The sequence below is a fragment of the Gadus macrocephalus genome, chromosome 5, assembly GCF_031168955.1.
Source record: "Gadus macrocephalus chromosome 5, ASM3116895v1".
Lineage (NCBI taxonomy): Eukaryota > Metazoa > Chordata > Actinopteri > Gadiformes > Gadidae > Gadus > Gadus macrocephalus.
The window spans coordinates 6,576,499-6,596,331 of NC_082386.1; the positions used below are offsets into that span (position 1 = coordinate 6,576,499).

The following is a 19,833-nucleotide window of genomic DNA, read 5'->3' on the forward strand; positions in this document are numbered from 1 at the left end:
TGTCTCGCTGCTGCTGGATGTGTTCGTATGCCCGAAGAATTTCGAGGTCAGACTTTTTTTGTTGCTCTGACTCGAAATCAAACCGTTGGGATTTCGGCGTGCGGACTCTGGAGAGTAGAAAAGGACACACGATAAGGACCGACTCGAGAATGCGAGAAGTCCAGGAAGAGCATGTTTTCTTATTAAAAATGCAGCGCGGGAGCAAAGCCATTACCATAGCCTGTTCAAATGACTCGAGGCTACATTAAAAAAGCACACAGGGCTAGGCTGCTCTCCGTGGCTTGAAGCGGTGCATGGAGAACAACCAGTGGGATCTTCTACTAAATCTAAAGTCTGAAGCATTTTGAGGCGCCCCCAGTCAAAGGGGAGGGGGGCAGAGAAAACGCCCTGCTGCTGCTGCTGCTGTTGCAGCCTGTTGCTGATAGAAACTCAAACTTATTCGCCGTGTGGAAAATGCTTCATGCATCCTGGAAAGTGGAATTCCGGGATCGTAGCGTTGTACGCGTTTGACCCGATCCACGTTTCGTGTGCTTGACAAGTTTTGTTTTTTGGGGAAGGTGGGGGTGGAAGCGGGCCCTCTTTTTGTTGGATTTTCTTTGCATTGTGCACACTGTCCTACTGGGAGTGGAGTTGGGTGGGCTGCGAGTACCAAAGCTACCAGCTAGGCCCACGGCCATTGCCCGGGACAAAGAGTTTTCCAAATGTAATCCTAAACATTTGGGATCGTCGGTGTGTTGTTTTTTTTGAAGGATAATTTGATCATTGTGCAGCGGCGCAACAATCGTGCAGACATGTCTCTGGGTGCGGAGAGAAGGATGGATAACCGGTTGAAGAAACTGGAGGAGATGATCAGAGATCCCAAATCTGCCGTCAACTTGGAGAGTTTACTGGCAAGTATCCCCTGAGTGCAGTCATCGTTGTAACACAACTGTCCTCGAATCACGCTGCACTCATCTCTTTCAATGGAGGTTAAAGTTACATTTTGTTGTCATTTTAAAATCTGTAAAGTCCTTGGTGTTATGATTTGTTATCTGGTAAGAGACCTCCACCCACAAGGATGCTGCTCAAAGTTATGTGCTAAAGGGAAATCACCTCCCTCTATCCAACGTGATGTTATTTGATTAATTTACAACCTTGCAAAAAAATAGTGCATGTTCTATTCCAACACAACGAACAACATACTGGACAAATGTAGACAAACAAGAGCACATGGCCGCGATAGGGCCTAACTCGTTTTAAACAGATTGCAGTCTATTAATTGTGTCGCTGTATGGGGTCTACAGATTAGGATTAACGTTTACATTGACCGACTGGCTACCTGTTTGTCTCGTTTCGAGGCTGTATTATTTCCGGCCCGATGTCCCGCCTGGACAAGGCCTGCCGTCCACTACTGGTCAGGCACCTCCAGAATAGATTGACACATAGCCCTGTGCTGTGGCATCCATCGTAGTTATGGAAAGGGAAGCGTATTTCTCGAACCCCTACTTGCAACATTCCTGCGATTTGTAGTTCGTGTACATGCCAATTCAGACCAACTATATGATTGCGAGTTATGCTGCGTGACGTCATGCATAACATGTCTGGGAAACTTCTCAGGGATTCCCTCCTAGGTCCCTTTCTGTACTGCAACTTGAATGAGTTTGTAGCTGGCAGCTGTTTTGTTTTTGTAATCACATTATGACAAATGGGAACTAACAATAATACCTAATAGATATGATCATAATTACATTATAGTTCTTCCTGGAAACATGTTATTTGTCTACGTCCTAAATAAGGTCTTGTTTTCTTGAGCCCTGAGGGCAAATCACGGTAATCGGAATGTGAATAAGAACGCATTGGAATTGTTTTGCTTTTTGTCTACCATCGCCAGTGGAATGTGCGCTTCAGTCGCTCGTTTAATCCAAAGGGAGTTCACTTGTGCTCTTGGTCATGATATGTAAACGCTTTAAATCGTCTCTGTGTAGTTAATCAGCATACCAATGAATCTAATGTAGCATGACCTCCACTTTGCGATCTCACTGAGGCTCTGGTCACACCTCAAAATTCCTCGGCAGCCATCTGATGGATTGTTGGTTTTATTAACTCTGGTTATCAGTTATCAGTCTAGGTGGGAACCACATCAGACCCTCCGTCTCACTTCTCCAGGGGGTAATTTGATTGGTTTCATGAGAGCCCACTGCCCCCAAAGTCTTCCCTGTTCTACTCAATGTTTTCTTTTTAAATTTTCCCAGACTTTGAGATATTGTCAATGAAAGATCATCTTACAACTAAGTACTTTTCTCTACCACAAAATCATTTTTTTTTGTTTTACGTAGCAGGTATTCTGTACCATTCCAGTGAAACATTTCAGGCAAGGCAGTACATCCCTAAACTCACATATCATTTGGTTTAATCCTACTTTCAAAGCTTCTTGCCGTGAATGTCACACAACCCTATCATAGCTGCTGCTCTTGTAACTCGCAGTGCGGGACCTGTTGTCCTCTTTCATTCTGTTTACATGTCGTCTCCAAAATGTGGCTCCACTCTAATCCTCTGAGGCCAGCGAACTACAAATGCCAAGAATCCAGTGTTGTCATATACATGAATCATGACAACTTCAGCACATCGCCTTCTCCTTGGTGGAATTTGTTTGTGGTCTTCCTTCTCTAAAACATCACCTCTGTCACCACGTCTTCTTCCTTCAAGGTGGATTACATTTGGGTAGGAGTGGGAGATGGGAACCTAGAACCTGAAAGCTACCGTCTTTCAGTATGGGAGTCCTGTTCATAGTCATTTACATTTAGGGCATTTAGCAGACTCTTATCCAAAGCGACTTACAATAAGTACATTTTAGAGAAGAAGCTGAAACAATATATCGCTGTCGGTACAGTAAGGATGTTCATAGATCCAAGCACTCACAATCGCTAGGTTAGCCCATTCCTTGTATACAAAGATAGCTAGGATAAGATGCTACACAACTAAGTACTATAACTAAGTACGACATACAATAAGTCTGTACATTAAGTTCCAGCACATACAACATACAATAAGTAGGAGTGCTGGGAGGGGCTGGCTAGTCCACATCCCAAAGGGCTCCACTGCAGTTTTATTTTGAGCTAAATTAATTGGCTAACTTTTCAGCTACATGGTGTAAGGGCAAATCCAAAAGAAAACCCCCCCAAACGCATCAACCTGCAGCTGCAGACGTTCATTGGTTCAACCTTACGCGTGTTGGGGTCCCGGGTGCACCGCGTCCATTGTTAGGCCTCTGTTGCATGCGTGGTTCGGAACAGGCCATGTTTTTCGTAGTGTAGTTCAGCAGTGTAGCTGTAGCTGATTGTTTTTCCTCTGGTGTGCAGGCCAGGAGAGACGGGAGCCGGTGATGAGTTGAGTGGGAAGCTTGCGGAGGAGGAGGCTGCATGCTTCCATTTTTACCCTAGGTTCTGCCACTGGGATGGACAGAGACGTGGGCGCATTTCTCTGGTGCGAACGCACAGACTCTCTTGAAAGAACAACATGAATTGAAGGCATGTTGCTGATGTAGCGATGCATTCGATTAAAAGCTGAAGAGGGCTGTATGGATATTTTATTCATCTCAGGAAGGAAGTCGCAGGATTGGATTTCAGAGTTGATGATGGTGTTGGGGTTATTAATCATTATTTGGCCGAGCTCTGTGGGGTAGTTCAATTATGATGGTATGGCATGACAGTGAAGTGAATATTTAGCTACACTCACTGACGCTAGAGAATGCTGGGTTGGCAAATTGGATGGTAAAGGTCACAATGACGCATTCTGCAGCTTTCACTGAACACTGAAATTAAGGACATGGAAGGATTTTCACCCCAATTGCAACCATATTGATGGGTTTTTGATTGTTATTAAAGCTATCTTTTAACATGGAAGCCAAAAAAAGAATGCATCATCTCATATTTAATCTGATGGACTGCAGCTAATTGAACCAATTAATAATTAACCTTATTACTGAGATAAGATGGTTAGTTGCAGTGAGCCATCCACTTGATGGTTGCACTAAGCATTCTCCATCAACTGCTCTGGGATCTGTCGGCCCCCAGGCAATCTGTGGTATTTATTTGACAGATGCTTCCTGAAGTGCTGTCAGTTACATGATGGCAAGACACACACACACACACACACACACACATACACACACACACACATACACACACACACACACACACACACACACACACACACACACACACACACACACACACACACACACACACACACACACACACACACACACACACACACACACACACACACACACACACACACACACAGTGTGTGTGTAAATGTATGCAACTATTGCACAGACACTACGTTTGACTTGCCTTATTTGTTGTCCTAAAGGAAATGACCTCATTGAGTAAATAGTTGGCAGCCTAATATCAGGCTCAAAGTTCTCTGGAACTGGGAATGGCACATTCCCGTTTCACTTTAGCCTTATCTCGTTCTCGCTCTCGGCCACTCTCGCTCTCTCTGTCATTTAGGTGGCATTGTTTTTTTTGGCTCGCGTGGGCAGATTTGATGGCATGGTGTTATTTAGGTGTGTGGTATTCATTACTTTTGTCTTATGTTTTATAGTACCATATGATTGACTCGATAAAGAACAATGAGCCAGCACCAAATGGAACTCAATAAATAGGACCAATAAATGTTATCCATTTCCTTATCGGCTGATGGAGAATGCGTTTATTGGCCACACTGGATCACAATGATGTGATCTATTGGCATGACCTTTTTGACATGATGGGATTTGATCTTGGTATGAGAATATTCCCCAGTGACTCCTACTTTGCTGTTGGTTTGGACCCATGGTAAACACACAAATTCTTCCTTGATGAGAGTCATTATTATGTGTGAACTTTTAAACGTTTTCTCCAGTGTTTTGGGGTCTAGTTTATGATCCAAACACACAGGTATTAAGAGGCCCAGGATCATGTTAAATTGTTTAGTAATTTCGTTCTTCTATAAGAAGTTTAACATTTAAGCAGGTATGCAAAAGTGATTCATGTTATTCCACTGAGGATCTTGATCTGTCAGCTCAGGCTCCTGTTGTATGGCCACGATAGATTCAGTATCGAGTTGCAAGGGAAAATTCAAATCAATGTTGTCCACACCACTGACAAACACGAGAAGTAATTCCTGTATGAGTCATCTGTAAAATATGACTTGCCACATATCCTGCATTCATTATTATTTTGCACATCTCAACCCCAGACGTACGTGCATGTGAGGCAATTTTCAAATGAACACTGAGTCAGACAAGGGTCTTCACGTCATTTGCGTCAACGTCACCCCCTCAATCTAGATTAGGACACTTCCTTCCTGTACATCTCTCTCTTACTATGCTACACTTCTCTACACTCTTCGCTTGTCCACACACATAAACACACGTGGGCGCGGGCGTGCGCGTGCACGAATGCACACACACACACACACACACACACACACACACACACACACACACACACACACACACACACATGCACCCTACATCTCTATAGCCTGCTATTGATGTCCTGTTGGTTCTCAGAGTACAGCTGTGGGGCTCCCAGTGAGCGGCTAGCCCCCAGGGCTCCCTGCTACAGCTGCCATGTGCATGCTCTCGCTCTCTAGGAGAAACACTGCCTTATAAGGCGCTCAGGACGTTAGCCCTGGCCAATTCTCTCTCTCTGTCTCTCTGTCCCTGCGTGTCTCTCTCTCTCTCTCTCTCTCTCTCTCTGTGTCTCTCTGTCTTTGTGTGTCTCTCTCACTCTCTCTGTCTCCGTCTGTCTCCGTGTCTCTCTCTCCCTGTGTCTGTCTCTGTGTGTCTCTGTCTCTGTGTGTGTCTCTCTCTCTCTCTGTCCGTCTGTCTCTGTCCGTCCAGCCAGTCCGCTGTGCTGCCGCTCCCCTTCTCTGCTGGGTTAGGGCCTGAGGGGTGACCTCGTTGCGTCCTTCAGCCTTCAGACCACCTGGGGTTCACCCTGGTGGCATGAACCCTGCCGTTGTCGTGTTCCCAAGATCGTGGATCATGGGCGCCTCCCCCTACATGTGTTTTAAACTTATATGAATGGACCTGTTCTTCTGTATTGTCTTTTACAGACAATACAGTACATGTATTGTACAGTGCATACAATACATGAGTATTCACCCATGTGGCAAAAGGAACTACAGGAAATCATGCAAATGTTGTCTGTGTTTCCAAACATGCAGGAAGTGCAGTGTTGAGAAATATCCCTACAAAAGTAATACTCTGTTTTAAGAGAACCTAAGGCCAGTGATGCCATTTTAAGGAGAACTCTATATTTGTGGGAAGTGCCTTCAAACTGATGTTGTACCATGACCGTTCCAGTCATTACCATTACCAGCACTAACAGTACTTTTTGGGAAAGGGGAAAATAGATCAACCTGGTAGTATTTACGTAATTAGAACTTAGTTTAGGTCCAACTGGCATTGGTTAAACCAGCAACCGCACTAATTGTGTGTGTGTGTGTGTGTGTGTGTGTGTGTGTGTGTGTGTGTGTGTGTGTGTGTGTGTGTGTGTGTGTGTGTGTGTGTGTGTGTGTGTGTGTGTGTGTGTGTGTGTGTGTGTGTGTGTGTGTGTGTGTGTGTGTCCTCCATGCGGCAGCCAAGCATACGTCACAATCTCTTTGTAGGACTTCGTTGGCTGATGGGTCATAGCTAGACCTCAGCTGCCCAATGCATCTGTTGAAGATCTCCCCGGACGATGAATTGAAATAGCCGCTTTAAAATGTTCCATTACATTGGGCCCATAAACCTCGAATTGATGTCTAGTTTGAGTGGCAGTAGACCGATCTTGTATCACAGACAATGTATACAGTTCGAATTATTATTATTCACTTCCTGCTGGTGGTAAACCACCACAAGAATCAGAACACGGCACAACAACTATTTTATTGTAGCATCGATTTCCCTGGTAGCACCTGCCTATGTTTTGTTCACTTTACGAGCAACATTTAAACTGTACAACACATTGCGTTCTCGCGATATTGCAATTGTTTGCCCATGTCCTAACTAAATCCCAATGGGGCATGGAACCGGGGCTGTTGGGAGCCGGAACAGTGTTTTGAGTACTTTGGTTGCCTGAAAGTCATTGTGTTTCTTTCATGGGCAGGGGATGAGGGGTGTGAACGAGTGGCGAAGGGAGGAGAGAGAACTCCCACGTACAGCGTCCTCTCCAGCGGCTCTGCGTATTACCGCCCACTGCCTGCTGCAGCCCAAACACTTGCGCTCACTCCCTCTCTCTCCATCCATCCACCTCTCTCTGCATCTGATATGTCAACAAAACGTGCACATGCATATTCCCAAACGTGCACTAGAGATGGGGGGGGGTTAGGGTTACGGTGATATGGACGAAATCAAACATCGCTGTTTTTGGACCCAATACCTTGATAGTATATCGAAAATATTGTAGGAATGGCTATTGGTGTTTCATCGTGAGGTCCCTGCCGATTCCCCTATCCGGCGTGCAGGTTTTCTGGTTTTCACGTCCCAGAGTGGATTAGGGATGGGCGATATGGCCTAAAATCCATATTGCGATATACATGCAACCTATTGCGATAACGATATATATCACGATATATAAATCATAATAGAACCATTTCAGAACAGGTTACATAGACTCTAAGGAAAGCTAAACTGCTAAATGTATGTCGTTTTGAGAACATTTATTGTGCAAAACTAATCATACAACATAATGTTGTAGCTGCAGAGACTTTAAAAAAGAAAGAAATCTTCTGTGTAATGACATACTTCTCTTAATGAAATAAAAATTGGTGGTGTCTTGTTAATAAAGAAACTGATACTGTGAATTAGGGAAATACGTCCAGTATTAGGCATGGCTATTTTAAATAAAGAAAAATCTTCCAAGTGTGTGCACAGATACTTGCTATTAAAACATAAAACAATTAGTGCAAAATGAACGCATATAATTTTGAAATGAGAGCAATCACCAGCTCCTCCGTTTCGCTTTCAGACATATTTACTTAGATGACGATGATGCGTTGAAGCCGGTTGGAGCTCATGGCTCTTTAAATTCCGCGGGTCGCGGACGATGCGTTGCAGCCGGTTGCAGCTCGTGGCTCTTTAAAATTCGCGGGTCGCGGACGATGCGTTGCAGACGGTTGCAGCTCGTGGCTCTTTATATTTCGCGAGTCATGGATAGATCGCGTCAAACATACATTATCGCGATAGAGCAATATAACTAAAATCTCTATCGTAGGCCATTTTTTATCGTTTATATCGTATATCGTTTATATCGCGCATTCCTAGAGTGGATGTGTTCTTATTCAATGTTCAAATGTTGCCCTTGGCTGGTCACAGGTCTTCATTGTGGTACTGCCTGCTCGTTCTCTAGCATGCCTGTGTTTGTTTGGGCATAATTTGCATGTTATTCAGAAGGTGCAGAACAGCAACCAGTCATCATAGTAATCAGTACGCCGGCTTTTATCCTCTCAAAATGTTAGTAGTGTTTGCTGGCTTTTGATAATGTCACATGACGCGGGAGGACTGTCTTTGTCACTGGGGATGGCGGCAGCTGTGTACAAGGTGTTAAAACAAGTTTCACACCGTTTGGTAGTTGGCTTTCGTCGCCATTTGATTTGGTGTGACAAAAACAATGAACAATCTTGTAAATGTATTCACATGAATCATTGACATCGGTGGTAAGTTGGTGGAAAGAGAACAGAATCAGGATGGCACTCTAAACCCCCCCCCAGGCCGGACACGATGTTTGCATTGTAATACATTTTTGTACCAAGTGCAATTACTGTATTAAAGGTACTCTGTCGAAAACCTGAAATTCCTTCTCGTTACTGACCTCTTTGGCCATTAAGTGAACTGCAGCGGGTTGAGACAATAACAGTCCTAAGGTTAATTTCTAATCATAACCAAACGTTAGTTATAAACAGACAATGGGAGTGGCATGAGTTGATACATTGCACATAAAATGTACAAATTAAAAAAGTTCTGCAAGAACAGACCTTATCGCCATTATCTACGCTAGGATGTCACTTGGTTCCCTTTAATCGGTAGAACCGCCCGGTTCAAACATGGGTTAATGGACCTCCTTTGACAGGCTGTTCTATGATACGGAGAGAGTCGCGTAAGGTCTAAATTTTTTAAATGAATTATATTCATTAATTCTATCTCTGCACACATGCTGCTGCCCTGCCACTTAATAGGAGTAGCATAGCCTGTGTCCTTTCAGCATGTGTAGAACATGGTCTCACGTTCCTCTGGAAGGGTCTGAAGCTGTTGTAAAGTCTGAGCCGCTCTCCTCTTCCACTGTTCCTGGTCTCTATCATTCTTTAGGAGTGCCTGGCATTCTAACCAGAGAGAGAGAGAGAGACACACACACACACACACACACACACACACACACACACACACACACACACACACACACACACACACACACACACACACACACACACACACACACACACACACACACACACACACACCACATCTCTCCTCCACTCTCGCTCTATTCCCCACAACTATTTTTAAACGTCTGGAATTTGATAAAAAACATTGGCATTCTGTCCTTCGAGCCTTTTAAAGGCCAGGGCACTGTGTGTGCTGTTCTCGGTGCCAAGTGACGATAGAGGCGCGCAGGACCAAGTGGGGTGCATGAATGAGTGTTTATTGTGGTGCTGGGGGGTGGGGGGCGGAGGAAGGTGACGTCACGTTAACCCAGAATAGGTGGGTTGTTATTAGTCCCTCCTGAACACGCCTCGGGTTGAACATCACCACATTCCTGCAGAGGTGTGTGTGTGGACTGTGAGTGCACACGGGGGCCGAAGAGGGCAGTACCTGCAGCACGGCGGGAAGCAGGGGGGATGGCTCAGCCGCCAACGCCGACTGGTCAGCTTGAACGAGGGAAGCCCGCCCCAGGTGCCCAGCCCGCCCTAGCGCGGCGGCTATGGCCGCCACATAGCGTAGCCTCTATTTATGTTTTCTTTGTTTTTTGTTTTTTTCGCCTGTCGCCTGGCAACTGCACAGAAACTGCTCCGCTGTCTTGATTACAGTATAGCCGCGATAAAAGCAAAGACCTCGAGCACAATCTACTATATGTCCAAGAGGGAGATAGCACGCTCGCTGAACAATAGTTATTCTTGGCTTGGCAGACCAGTTCCAGCCAATAGAACGAGGACGTGCAGTAAGGAGGGAGCAGGAACTCTTTATTCTCTTAAGTATTCGGTCTTGATTTTGGAAGGCAATGTGTGTGTGTGTGTGTGTGTGTGTGTGTGTGTGTGTGTGTGTGTGTGTGTGTGTGTGTGTGTGTGTGTGTGTGTGTGTGTGTGTGTGTGTGTGTGTGTGTGTGTGTGCGTGCGCCGACACATCCCAGAGGTCTTTTGTTTGATTCATTTAATTTAGAATCTCTTCTCGCACCACCTCCATAGCTCCCCTGAGAGCCATGTAATGCGTTCAGCCTCTCTGAATTATTAAGTGGACGGAGACGATCACTGAGCCGCTTCACTGCTAACGCTGGCTGACAGTTGTGTAGAGCTGTCATCATCCACAGGAGCTAAAGGTCACTCGTTGTTACTCATGTCAAGAGACTGTTATTGGTCAACAGGAGGTTCTGATTCACGTGTTGCATAAAACATGAATTCCCACATTCAATCAAGTGGAATTACTGTGTGGTAGCAGGACGACCAGGCTAAACACACCACAGGCATCTATGCCACATGTAAAGTTTTTAGGCCATGTTTTGTAGAAAAACGGTTATTTGAATAAACAAATCATCTTGCCCTTTTATCATGAGATGGTAAGATCAAGCAGTATTTTACGTGTACATTTGCATTTAGGGGATTTTGCTGACGCTTTTATCCAAAGCGGCTTCCAACCATTCATTCACTAAATCAGCTAGGAGGAGCCGGGGATCCAACTAGCCACCTTTCCGGTTACAATTCGACCCGCTCTATCTTCTCCCCCTATATGCTCGGTCTTAAACCCCTACTCAAGCATGCAATTCAACTAAACAAAATGGATGTGAACTTCACTTTCTCTAAGAGTAGAGCCATCGTTTGTAGCGTCTTAATAATGTGCGACGAGGTTTCTGTGTGTGTTTTGTTTTCCTTGGCACACTTTTGACTGCGTGTACATTTATTGGACATGCATGCTTACAGTACATGTTCATCAAGGCAGAGGTACCTAATAGCAGCACAGTAGCAGCTGCAGCAGCGCTGTGGCCTCCGAGGAAATGACTTGCATACAGAGACCGGCTTCATGACCCATTGAAATGATCTGGCTGCTCTGGGGTGCGGTGCATCATTTCCTGTATCGCTTAGTCCAAGGGAGAGATCTGTCTGTACATGCATACACACCCACACGCAAGCACACACGCACCCACACGCAAACAGTCTCTCAGCTGGTGTCGTTTTTTGCCTTAAATAGTAGTTTTGCGTGAGGTGAGCCCTTTAATGGGGAAGTGGATTTTAGATGTTGAAACGTGTGAGTAGAGAGAGAGAGAGAGAGAGGAAAACAAGGACAAAAGGGAGGCAGACAAACCTTTGTCAACTTTAGGAGGAGTATGATCCTTCTCATCATGTCAGCTTGACACTGCCGCGTGTGAAAGCAACAATTTGTCATCGCTTTACTATCGTCTCATTGTTTAGCGTGCAATGGATCAACTGTTGAGGAATGCACAATGGCATTATGATGACCTCCCTGTGGTTCAACTTGAAATAAAGTCAAATGGTTTATGTTTTGAATTGGTACCTGTTATTTATATGTGGACAGCATGATCCTCATTGGCTTAAGGGAGGTTGCATCATTCGAAAATGTTAATATTTTTTCAGAATTCCCCCCCATGGTCAGTCCTGGTCCTCAGTCTGAAATCAAAGCATAGCTTAGAGCCAACTATTTTAAATATACAACAATTTTTTCATCTAAATTAGCCAAAATGTTATGATGGGATGGATTGATCTCAATTAATTCTAATATTTAAGAAGAGCTTCCATCGATCAAAAATACAAATCACCTCATTATCATGGCCATGTCCTCACATCCACCATGTAAGCTACACTTTGTAACTGCATCTTGCTTTCTTTCTAATGCAGCTTAAGCAATGTCTCATGAGCTGTGGAGACAGCATAATGGGGTGAAGCAGTCAAGGTGTTTTGAGTCAAATGTGCTACATTTATTATGTTTTATCCACTGATGGTGCGGCTATGGAGGATTGGGAATGTGCAGCAAACATCTAGCCGCCTTCGTAAACCTGGGTTTGTGCCAAAGGGCACAAGCTAGTGACAATCTGTGGAGTTGAATCGTAAGGCTCACCTGTAAACCAAAGTGTAGCACTGTGATTGAGGAACGTGTGCTCATGGCACGACTCTCCACCTCCTTGACGGCTTGTGTGTTTTCTTAGCCTGCGAAAAAGTTATACAGTGCTGATTTTGGTCCACACTTGCAGAGCAAAATGAATGTTTATCTCACCAATACACCTCATTCCGTCTTTGATGGCTAAATTCAGCAGCAATGACGATTATGTAACTCTATCACAGATGTGCTTGAGTAAACCACCTACTCCTTCTTGGCCCGCATGGTAATAAATATATCTGTGCTTTCTCCCCTCTAGGACTCCATAAATGCACTGGTTTTAGACCTGGACTACCCTGCACTACGCAAAAACAAAAACATTGAAACCTTTTTAAACAGATGTAAGTATTTGTGTGTGTGTGTTTGTTTGAAAATGAATGGAGATGGAAGTGATGCAATCCATGATCGTTGGGGAAATGACAGATAATCTAGCAAATATTTCCTTGTGGAGGATGTTATTTACAGGGTATGAGGTGGAATGACTAACCGTTCCACCTCCCCAAACTCCTGCTGTGTCTGTTACCTTCTCCCTGAACTCTTTCTGTCAACATTAGGATGATATAATAGAAGTGCTTTCAACCAGGTGTCTTGTCCTTGTCATGATAGATGAGAAAGTAATCGGACGCATACGAGATCTCCAGATGAAAATGGAAGACTTTGAACGGGTAAAAGTGATCGGCAGAGGGGCGTTTGGCGAAGTTCAGTTGGTAAGCATTCCAGTGACTGGAGGAGTAAAACTTTTTTCAGTTTTTTTATTGGGATCTACCGAATTCACTTGATCATGTTTGGTATAAACCCAGTGGCCTCTTTCGAAAAATCATCTTATGGCAGCAATCAGCCATTGGCTGGGTTTATGAAATTTCATCCATTTCATGCACACTGAAATACTGTACGATGCCATTTGATGTTGTGCAACCCTAATCTAGCTGCGTATGAAAAATTGCATCACAAATCAACATCACCCGTCCTGCCGTACAGGTGAGGCACAAAGCTTCTCAGAAGGTCTACGCCATGAAGCTGTTGAGCAAGTTTGAGATGATCAAGCGGTCGGATTCGGCTTTCTTCTGGGAGGAGAGGGACATAATGGCCTTCGCCAACAGCCCCTGGGTAGTACAGGTAAGACGGGTCCAACTGGTGCTGGGTGAAAACCTAGATTCATGGAGGAATCACACATTTTCTATTCTATCATTCTGAAACTTATTCACAACTTCCAAAATACGTACTATTATTTTTAATTATTATTCTTACATTATTAGTTGATTAGTTATCAGTTGATATAAATATATATATAGATTTATATATAAATATATATAAATGGTCTTCTTGCCACAGTTGCCTTTCTAAGCAGACTGGAGTAAATCATAAAATTAGCCCGGCTATGAACTGAATCTAGAATCGGTAATCGTTTTGGATTTTGATATTCAATTGATTTGTGACTAAGTATCGAAATCTAATCTTAAGATACCAAAAGATTAGACACCTACGTCAAACTCGATAGGGCTAGCTATATATAGTGATATGTTTTCTTGCTGCTCCCAGGTTACTGACTCGCGTTACTTTTACATTAGGTTACATAATTTAGCAGGGACATACATTGAGACCACAATGACCTTAAAGAGTCCGACCCCACTGTATGTAGTCCACTGTGGTCGGCAAGGGTTTCAAGGAGTCTGTGCAGTACGGTCATATTCTGACGCTAGGTGGGAGCTCATGTTTCCTCTAGCCGCTCTGATACCAAGAACCAGATTCTGATGTAAGTTAATAAATTCAGGAGTATGCTACGTTTAATCTACTTCACATTCTGTTGTGTTGATGCAAACTGTTTTAAACTAGGCACATGACAAGAGCAAGTTTTGAAAATTGACTATCCCACAGTATAATTTTTGTTTCATCCAACAAGTGGTTTAATATTCACGTACAGTAGACATCACTTCTGTTTCTCACCTAAACGAATGACTTCGTCCCGACACAGCTGTGCTGCGCCTTCCAAGACGAGCACCACTTGTACATGGTGATGGAGTACATGCCCGGGGGGGACTTGGTCAACCTCACCAGCACCTACGACGTGCCCGAGAAGTGGGCCAAGTTCTACACGGCGGAGGTGGTGATGGCCCTGGACGCCATCCACTCCATGGGCTTCATCCACCGCGACGTGAAGCCCGACAACATGCTGCTGGACAGCAACGGGCACCTCAAGCTGGCCGACTTCGGCACCTGCATGAAGATGGACACTGTGAGTAGCGGACGTGGTTCAGTCTTTATGTTTAGTTTGGCAGCGGTGAAGCCGAATTGATAGTCTCCGTCGGTGAAGCGTGCGGACGGTTGCAGTGAGTGCCATTCGCTGGCGGAGCCACAAAATGTTGCGGTATAAATCGTGCATGAGAGCTGTGATTATGTGATCATCTTTGGCACACTTTGGTCACAGTTCATGCACTGCAACTTATAAATTAGTTTTAGAGGCTGCAGGGATGAAGCCAGCATGTCATGTAGAGATTTATATTTTTGATTCCCAACAAACTGAGGTTTGTGGATACAGGAATTTCTGCATATTCACATGGGGCAGTAACTTTTTAATTTGGTTGAACCCCTTTCTTTGCCGCTTTAGACCTAGTATTGGCAGATCCTTTGTCAAATACCATCCATCTCGGTACATTTATTTCCAAAGTGACTCATTTTAACTACTCATCAACATCACTTTCCTCACGAACCAACTATTCACGCTCCTCATTTATGAAATATATCTACTTGAAAATATTAACAGGCTGGTAATTAGGTAATATACTCTAGTTACGATAATTTGAGTGATCTATCCAGAATTGTGCGTGTGGGTTTTTGTTCCCATGCTCTAATCTTGAATAGCACCAGTGCAATTTCATTGAAATTTGCACAGTGTACAAACCACCTTTTTAGCCGTGTGTTCTAGACAGGAGCTTCAGTGGTTCGTGTTTCCAATGAGAGCACTCACACCAGTGCTGCAAACAGAGGCTCGATAGTCCGGTTTTAATTGAGACAGCCTAAGACTAAAAGTGGATCCGAAAGCCACTGACTTCCTCCACACAGCATTTACTTATGATATTTTAGTATTGATTTCCAAGCAGTGTTCCATTGAAACATGTGTTCTTACCCATTGAACCGTTTCAGATTTGAAATGGGAAAAGGCAACGACGTCAACGATTGGGTTCTCTGGCCCATGCAACCTAGGAATACTTTAGCTTGCATCCACTTTGCACATTTTGGCCACAGTCTTGTGCCCTGTGGTAAATAATTACCTCGTCTTTGCCATAGTTCAGGTTTTTACGAGGGATTATTTATTTTCAGGGATAAACTCAACTCAGCCACATTGCATCCTCGTGGAGGTCATGCTAGCTAGCTTTGTAGCTCTCTAGTCTCTATCTCTATTGAAAGATGGCTGGGGGCAACAGTGTGTGCTTTGTGTGTCTGTTTCAGACCGGCATGGTCCACTGCGACACGGCGGTGGGCACGCCCGACTACATCTCCCCCGAGGTGCTCAAGTCCCAGGGCGGGGACGGCTACTACGGCCGGGAGTGCGACTGGTGGTCCGTGGGGGTCTTCATCTTCGAAATGCTCGTCGGTCAGTGATCACCGCCTCCACTGATTCTGCGTGCAGTCCATCACTTCACCATGCTCAACATTTTGGTTATGGGGGGGGTTGGGGGGGGGGGTTGGGGCTTAAAGGCTGATTGTGGTTCCACGTCGCGCAACTCGAGGAACAAGCAGACGTTCTGACGCAGTCGTGAACCTGTTTTGGTTCAGCATCGGGTTTTCGTTAGCGGACCAATGGGAGCCCTTTCTGCTGCGTCAAAATTTTTGGGAGGCGCATGTCAGGCCTTTGCGGTGGTCACAAGGAGGGTCCGCAAGGACGTCTTTGGTCCGTAAACCCCCTTGCGTTGCGTCGACGTGCAACCATAATTAGGGATGCACCGATCCGATATTTGTATCGGTATCGGTACCGATATTGAAGACATTTCTAGATCGGGTATCGGTGACAAATGGGCCGATCCATATTTAAAAAAAAATATGGATTTTTTTTTTTTTTTTTCGTTTATGTACATACTTGAATCCTATTCCTACTACCTTGCTGCTTTGATAATTGAATTTCCCACGAAAATGTTCTCACGGGATTAATAAAAGTGTATCTATCTATCTATTGGCTGATCTATTCAGTTTCTATGCTGTGCGCTGTGAGTGACGTCATAAACAAGCAACACGCCGTGCGGAGCCTACAGTGATTGCAAAATGGAGCGAGCAAAAGGATCTGCTATCTGGAGCTATTTCACTTTACCTAAGCCAGCAAGCTCCACGGCTACATGCAACATATGCAAAGTAAATGTCCCGAGGGGTGGTACTAAACCTTCTAGCTTTAATACCACAAACCTTATAAAGCACCTCCAAAAATTCAAGTCTCATGATCCCAGTCTTTTCCCCTCAATGAAACTTACAGTTTGTAGCCATAATTTCGCTCTGTTTTTCTATATCGGTATCGGATCGGTATCGGCCGATACTAAACCTCAGATATCGGTATCGGTATCGGAGGTGAAAAAAGCGGATCGGTGCATCCCTAACCATAATCAGCCCTTTACTTCCACCCCCTCCGACGCAGCCGTGCTGACGATGCTAATGTGGCTAATGTGTTGCGGGTCAGGTGATACGCCGTTCTACGCCGACTCTCTGGTGGGAACCTACAGCAAGATCATGGACCATAAAAACTCCCTCAACTTCCCAGACGATGTGGAGATCTCCAAAGACGCCAAGAACATCATCTGTGCATTTCTCACCGACAGGTATGTGGACTTGAGCTGTTCTGAACCAAACCCCGTTCTGCAATGCATCTCGACCACAGCCAATGTCTCAACCCCTTTGTATAAAGGCAGTTACATGGAACACTTAAAGCCAATGATGTGGCTTTAAAGGTCCAATATTATGCAACCAAGTGCGAGTTTGATAAGGCGTTACAAGCCGTTTTTGAAAGTCTTCCTCTTCCGACATCAAAAGTGGGCGTGTCCACCTAGAATCACACTCACACCTGTATTATGGGACCTTTTATAATCAATCCACATACACAAAGTGATGACCTCGGCGAAGAAACCTATTTTATAGCGTAGAAATCTAAAACCATATGTTCTTGTACAGGGACGTGCGGTTAGGCCGGAGCGGCGTGGAGGAGATCAAGCGTCACCCGTTCTTCAAGAACGACCAGTGGACCTTCGACACCATTAGAGACAGTGAGTGTGTTTCCATGGTAACGCCACCCCCCCCCCCCTGTAAATAGAAATGCCTTGACTCACCAGAGCACTGTTGCTTAGTTATTATCAGTCGATAGGAAGATATGTATTTCTGTATCCTACTCTATTTTTGAAATCTCCTTCTCTGTCTCTGTGTGTGTGTGTCACGATCTCTCTCTCGAATCCTCGTTCTCTTGTTTAAATGCTCCCCTCTGCAGCCGTTGCCCCCGTGGTCCCAGAGCTGAGCAGTGACATAGACACCAGTAACTTTGACGAAATCGAGGATGACAAGGGAGACGTGGAGACCTTCCCCACACCCAAGGCCTTCGTCGGGAACCAGTTGCCCTTTGTCGGCTTCACCTACTTCAAGGAGGACCAGTCAGTTGTCCCTTATAATTATGTTGATGATGATGATGGTTTGGTAAAAACACTGGCCTATGTTCTGTGAGTGAGAGCGTTTCTGTGTCTCTTCTCACAGGTTACTAAGTGCTTCCAATGATTCTGCGGTTGCCCATCAGAACCTGATAAACAAGAACGATGAGGTGAGTCTTATGCTCAGGGTAACACACCCATTGATATAGCAATGTAACGGGGCATTACTATTTAACGAGTAGATCCCAGATCTACGATCTATAATGCAAAAGCAATGGTTTACGGCATTGTAATAATTCTAATTTAATAGAGCTGAAGAGATTATGTGTCAAATGTTAATGACTCCAAAGAGGATTTCCTTGGCTGAGCCCTGTGACTTACTGCATACTTTTGGCATATTTCCTGTGTTCTTGGGAACCCAAACATCTTAAGCAGCTCTTAAGTACAGGGGGGGGCGAAGCTACAGGTCTAATCAAAATCTCCAGGATGCTTTATTCATCGTGCACTTTTAAACTCAGGTCTTCTAAAATGAGTGCTCTCTGCAGTTAATAAAATCCTCCTATTAATCTCCCTATTATTATTTTTTTATAGTTTTATAGTTTTTTTATAATTTTTGAGTGACTCAACTTAACACTAACAAACAAGTTACCTAAGGTTTTACCTAAATAAATACTTGATCTAGATAATAACTGTATCCCACAGCACAACCTATTTTTGTTGTTAATAAAGTTAAGAGGCTTGATTGCTGTGTTTCTCTGCCTCAGTCTGCCGCTCTGCAGAAGAAGCTGCATGAGATGGAGGAGCATCTGAACAGCGAGCTGCAGGTGAAGGACGAGCTGGAACACAAATACAGGTGAACACACATGTGGCTGCTTTAGCAAATCCCCAAATCCCCACTGCCTTATTTGGGCATGACTTTGGGACGCAAAAGGATATTAATCGGATAGGAGAACGAGCATGTGACTCGGGATAGGAGAACGAGCACGTGGACGTGACTCACCAGGTTGTGTTTCATGATCATAATTTCTAAACCATATTGAATCATCATCATAGTTAGTTGCTCTGTAAGATGTACACATGGCTGCTGCTAATAGAGGCTCTGATTGGAGATCAGTTAGGGATGGCTGCATAGTCAGCGGCCATTAACTGGGTAGAGGACTTGGCCAGCCCAGCACTAAAGCAAACGACAACCAGTGCTATAAACGAAAGTCCAAAAAAATGGACAGTTTAGTTTTGTGTGGGGTCAATAAAATCCCATCAAATAATTCCCTGTTCATCATATTTGGTAATACATTTTTATAAAAACATGACGTGCTTTTCTTCGATATTTTTCAATCTTACAAAATGCGTTGGTGTCTGCATGCTTTGCTGCACTCTTATAGTAACCATAACATCAACTCTTTCTCTTTGTCTGATGTTCTGCAGGGCGGCCACTGCTCGTCTAGACAAGGTCTCCAAAGAGCTGGAGGAGGAGGTAGGCCAGTCACACTGTAACACCTAGCCCCCTCAAGGGCCCCATGCACTTGGATCCAAATCTAAATCGGCCTGTCGAATGCCGCGAATGTCCACAGGGTACAACCTAGTCACTGTGACGCGTGGGTTGTTCGGGTAATGGCGCCAGACGTTTCTCACCATCTCTGTCTCCTGGTAGTCCCTGCTTGAGCAGGCACGCTAATGCGTGCTAGTCTTGTTTCATATAGTCGTAAAGAAAGTCCATATCGTGGTCAATGCTATTTAACTGATTTTTACTGATGGCAAAAACCCTGACTTAATCATTCATGTGGTGTAGTTGACGTGTGTTGAGGGGCCGTGTGGTAAAGGTTGGACTGTTGTGACTGAGAATCCAGAGCACGCTTCTGTGATTCACTTCACACTTCCATTTGC

General features: G+C 44.5%; 1 protein-coding gene across 1 annotated transcript in view; it reads left to right on the top strand.

The window, feature by feature from the left end:
- rock2a (rho-associated, coiled-coil containing protein kinase 2a) overlaps nucleotides 1–19,833 on the top strand; it is a 38,120-nt gene continuing 18,287 nt past the window's right edge. The window contains exons 1-12 of the mRNA XM_060051895.1: nucleotides 1–890; nucleotides 12,594–12,675; nucleotides 12,941–13,041; nucleotides 13,313–13,450; nucleotides 14,307–14,567; nucleotides 15,782–15,926; nucleotides 16,998–17,136; nucleotides 17,486–17,577; nucleotides 17,796–17,955; nucleotides 18,056–18,119; nucleotides 18,714–18,802; nucleotides 19,375–19,423. Coding sequence (XP_059907878.1) covers nucleotides 792–890; nucleotides 12,594–12,675; nucleotides 12,941–13,041; nucleotides 13,313–13,450; nucleotides 14,307–14,567; nucleotides 15,782–15,926; nucleotides 16,998–17,136; nucleotides 17,486–17,577; nucleotides 17,796–17,955; nucleotides 18,056–18,119; nucleotides 18,714–18,802; nucleotides 19,375–19,423 — 1,419 coding nt within the window. The 5' untranslated portion in view covers nucleotides 1–791. The remainder of the gene's footprint in view (nucleotides 891–12,593; nucleotides 12,676–12,940; nucleotides 13,042–13,312; nucleotides 13,451–14,306; nucleotides 14,568–15,781; nucleotides 15,927–16,997; nucleotides 17,137–17,485; nucleotides 17,578–17,795; nucleotides 17,956–18,055; nucleotides 18,120–18,713; nucleotides 18,803–19,374; nucleotides 19,424–19,833) is intronic.